Source organism: Bison bison, unplaced genomic scaffold (assembly GCF_000754665.1).
Source record: "Bison bison bison isolate TAMUID 2011002044 unplaced genomic scaffold, Bison_UMD1.0 scf7180017864327, whole genome shotgun sequence".
Classification (NCBI taxonomy): domain Eukaryota; kingdom Metazoa; phylum Chordata; class Mammalia; order Artiodactyla; family Bovidae; genus Bison; species Bison bison.
Genome location: NW_011494899.1, coordinates 6,351,817 through 6,353,740, shown reverse-complemented (window position 1 = coordinate 6,353,740; position 1,924 = coordinate 6,351,817). Strand labels below are relative to the sequence as shown.

At 51.0% G+C, this 1,924-nt stretch overlaps 1 protein-coding gene across 1 annotated transcript in view; it reads right to left on the bottom strand.

The window, feature by feature from the left end:
* The window catches only part of PAH (phenylalanine hydroxylase), an 89,123-nt gene extending 87,799 nt beyond the window's left edge, over positions 1-1,324 (bottom strand). Inside the window, exon 1 of the mRNA XM_010853423.1 lies at positions 1,164-1,324. Within this exon, the coding sequence (XP_010851725.1) occupies positions 1,164-1,223 (60 nt within the window). The 5' untranslated portion in view covers positions 1,224-1,324. The remainder of the gene's footprint in view (positions 1-1,163) is intronic.
* Positions 1,325-1,924: the final 600 nt, after the last annotated feature.

The following is a 1,924-nucleotide window of genomic DNA, read 5'->3' as shown; positions in this document are numbered from 1 at the left end:
CCCCCCCCCCCCGCCATCATTGATAGTGACAATTTGTGATTCTTAGGCTTCTAAGTGCTCTGTAAATGAAGTTTTCAGTTCCCATGGCTCTCTAACCAGATTGTTGCCCCTAACCTCCTGCCATGCTTGCGGGGATCCCACAGCCAGCAGCACAGAAGCTAAATAACGCCACAGCTGGGGTCTGTTCTGGGATCTGACACCCATGGCGTCCCTCTTCAACATGAAGTTCTGTCTCCCAAATCCTACATACCATTTCCAAAGGAAGTCTTTCTCTTGGGATTAAAAACAAACAAAAAAAAAGTCCACTTTTCTGCACTCTCTAGTTATACTAAAACATCAATCATCCTCTGTCCTCCAGCCCCCCGGTCTTTAAATCGTTCTTAATAATCCTACAGATGACAAATCCCCATAGACCCACCTTATCTCCCAGGGGTGGGCTTTAAGTCTGAACCCTAAATTCTGGGAATGTGGCCAGTCAATTAAAGAACATACTCTGCAGTTGTTCACCTCAAGGGACAGGAAACACTTTCTAGAGAATAGAATGCACCCTGGTCGTTATTCTTGCCACATTTAAGGTTCTCTTACATTCCAAGTTCAAGGCTGACTCTCGAATATTTTCCTCTGTGTTTAATTTTCTCCTTCCCCAGGTGGGAGTAAGTCTGGGACATGGCGTTTTCTCCCAAAGGTGAAAAAAAGGATACAATTTCTTACAATTTTGCCATTTTGATTCCTGGCTGAGAACACGTGTAAACATCACAGAAGAGTAAATCCGGGTGGACCCCAACTCCCATTCCAGATTGTTAAGGACCAATGTACAGAAGAAAAAGAAGGCGACAGAGACTTATGTAAAGACACACAGAGTCCATCCGTGGCAGCTCTGAAAGCCGATCCCCAACTCCTGCAGCTCATTCCCTGAATGAGCTCTCTCCTTGGGAATGTCCTCTCCTTGGGAATGTCCTCTCCTTGGGAAACGTGTTGAGCACATGTGTCATCTGTCAACTTCCTAAACGTTTCCATCCTCCTCAAATGAACTCTCAATGTCCTGGTGAGTTGATGGGAGTTTGAGACACCAACACTGCTCTGACCTCTTTCCACGGCGGGAGGGGGGCAAACTCCCCCCCCTGCGAAGCTAAGGGCCCCCCACCACCCCACCCCAGGCTCACCTGTCCAAAGTCGCTGAGTTTCCTGCCCAAGGCTCGGCTCTCCAGGACCAGAGCTGACATACTGGCCTTCTCTACAGTTACCGGCCGTCAGCCGCAGGGAGATTTGCAAACAGCGCAAACAACACGTGGTGCTGAGGTTTTTAACCTGGCTTTAGGGAGGAGCGCCTCCAAGATGTCTCCTGACGCGTACCCGCCGCAGGAACGCCCCGCGATGGGCGTTGTGCTGACGCTGCAGGGCTCTGGGTCGGGACCTGGGCCACCCAGAGGGGAGGGGCAGGGGGAGCGGCCCGGGAGGGTGTGGCGGGCGCGGAGAGGCCGAACTTGGCTGTCCTCCTGGGATGTTGGAAGGCCAGCGAGGGAGGCAGGACCACCTGTGCCCTGGCGATTAGACAGGTTGGGCATTTCCAGGACTCTCCAAAGCCTGGGCACAGATTCTCTGCCACTGGAGTAAATCTGTGGCTGCCTGATGAAATTATAAGAAGCAGAGTCAGTATCTTAGTTGATGTTTGGGGAGGGGTTCCTTTCTATTAACCACCAAAGAAACGACCTTTTGGGGTCTGACTTCAGAAAACTAAATAGATGACGTTGTGAATACTGGGCACTGTTGCTAAGGAGCAAAGGTGAGAGCACGACCTGGGTTGAAATGCAGCCAGTGTGTCACTGAGCTGTTTACATCTCTGCTGGGAGGGAGCACGCAGAAGAGGATGGTAGCGCCGCCTTACCAGGACGTTTTAGTAAGACTGTGGGTAAGAGAAAACACG